Here is a 2,040-nt window from a genome sequence, read left to right as displayed (position 1 = left end):
CCAGAGTATTTTTTAACACAAGTATCTGTACTTTTACTCAAGTACGGAAAGTGAGTACTTTTGCCATCTCTGATCTAACCTGCCCTAAATTGTGAGCATGTCCAGTCTTCTCAATACTAAAAATGTGTCATTACAGCATTTTTAATAAATGCCATTTATACTTTATAGTATAAATGCCATAGTTTATAATGCGGAATGGTTAGAGTAAAGAGATAAAAGAATTAAAGCTGTTAATATGTATGGCAGAGACTGAGACAAATTGGAAAAAAAGCCCAGGAATACTAATTATTTAAAGCAAAAATTAAGAATATAAGACATGTCATGTTGACAAAAGCTTGATTCTATTTTCTTTTTTAGAAGGCTGAATTTTACAGTCACTGTAAGAGGGAAAAAGTAACTAACAATTACCAACCGATGTTTAGATCAGCCGAAGTGCAGTATATCATTTTCTATCGTCTATCTGTTTGATCTGTTATTGGTTCCACCCAGCCAACCTTGAATGCACCATCTATCCACCGTCTGACTGCCACAAGTTCTTGAGCCAGTTCTGTTACCTATTTAGCTCTCAGCTTTTCGCCAGTGTCCTGCCAGATCGTCTACAGTCCTGAGTCGGCATTCAGGCCATCTGTTTTCGTAGCCATTCACATATTATTTTGTGATAAAACCTGCTTCCTTGGGTTGTGTTTCTTTGGGTCCATTCTGTTTTGGTACAAGACATTACAATCCAAGGTGTTTCTGCCGATCATATGATGATTTCTACAAGAAACTGGCTTGAGCTGAAACTACTAACAGACAATAAGGGCACAGGGAACTGTTAAGGATTATTTTCCTATTTTACAATATAGACCAAACCAGTACTTATCCAAAAGTTTGCAAATAATTTGAGGTTCTTCCAGTTTTGAATTAAAAAATAAAGGGTTTCCTGGAAGAGGACATCTTTGGACAAAGCTGGAACTTCAAAAGGTTTTGAGGCTTGGAGCAGTGAAAGAAAAAAAATGCAAAAAGACACTTCTCAGTCTGTTTTATTTCATGACACCTTGGGGACAAACAGATGGGTTATTGACAGACTTGTTCATCTCTTTGGTTCGAATAAAGCCCCTATAGGAAGTAAAACATAATTTCTTTGGCAAAATCATTTTTACCACAGATTTCTGATGGGTATATGCCTATTTCACACAAACTGAAGTTTAAATTAGTAAATTAAACTTTAATGCTATAGTCTGAGCCTAAAGTTCATATTCATAACTTGTGTAATAAATATTACAAAAAAATATTACAAAAAAATATTACAACTTGTGTGTAATGGTGGCTACTCTGTGTGGGACTTTGGGGTTTTATTTTTTTTTTTATGGTAAATGGTTCTTTGGGTTTTTTTAGATATTAACTGTGTTTTGAGATTTTTAGGCACTGATACTAAATCTTTAATTTATCTCTATAACTAGATATAGTCAATTCGGTAAAACCTAAGCAGCAAAAATATTTTTCCTGTCTTTTCTTTTAATCATCTTCTTCCTGTAAAATGATTGAGGAGACTCTGATCCTTTGGACTCCTTTGCTGTATCTCAGTAATGAAGGGAAGGGGGACTCGTTCCCTCTGTTCAGTTTTCTGGTAATAAGGACAGACTGTCAGGTGAGCAGAAAGAGAAGATAAATCTGCCATTTCCCATTTATCCACTGCAGAGAACAAATGGCTGAACTCCCACACCTGCAGAGGAACAGAAGGAGAGTCATGAAGGCAGGAGAGTCAGGATTGGCGATTTCTTGATGGATTGTATTTCTCACAGGTTTGGAAATCCACTTGTCTTGTCCATGTGAGAGGTTTGTTCTCTCCCAGCGGAGGGTCACCATCCCTCTGTCCTGCAGCAGAGAGGAGCACACCTGCCTCATGAGATGGGACACCAGGGCCAGCTGGGACAGGGATAGGCTGTCCAGGAAGCTGGCCACATGGCATAGCACTTCATAGGGCAACAAGCTCAGCCAGTCATCCCTTTCTCCTTCATGACTTTTACTTCTTGGAGCAGGAGAGGGGTCTGTCTTGCC

General features: G+C 38.2%; 1 protein-coding gene across 1 annotated transcript in view; it reads right to left on the bottom strand.

Moving 5' to 3' along the window:
- Positions 1 to 1,016: 1,016 nt before the first annotated feature.
- LOC107084186 (F-box only protein 40-like) overlaps positions 1,017 to 2,040 on the bottom strand; it is a 9,896-nt gene continuing 8,872 nt past the window's right edge. The window contains exons 8-9 of the mRNA XM_015373896.1: positions 1,783 to 2,030; positions 1,017 to 1,705 (exon numbers count right to left, since the gene is read on the bottom strand). Of these exons, the coding sequence (XP_015229382.1) occupies positions 1,502 to 1,705; positions 1,783 to 2,030 (452 nt within the window). The 3' untranslated portion in view covers positions 1,017 to 1,501. The remainder of the gene's footprint in view (positions 1,706 to 1,782; positions 2,031 to 2,040) is intronic.

Source organism: Cyprinodon variegatus, unplaced genomic scaffold, assembly GCF_000732505.1.
Source record: "Cyprinodon variegatus isolate N-32 unplaced genomic scaffold, C_variegatus-1.0 Scaffold94, whole genome shotgun sequence".
NCBI lineage: Eukaryota > Metazoa > Chordata > Actinopteri > Cyprinodontiformes > Cyprinodontidae > Cyprinodon > Cyprinodon variegatus.
Note: the sequence above shows the minus strand (reverse complement) of the source record. Positions and strands in the feature narration are given on the sequence as shown.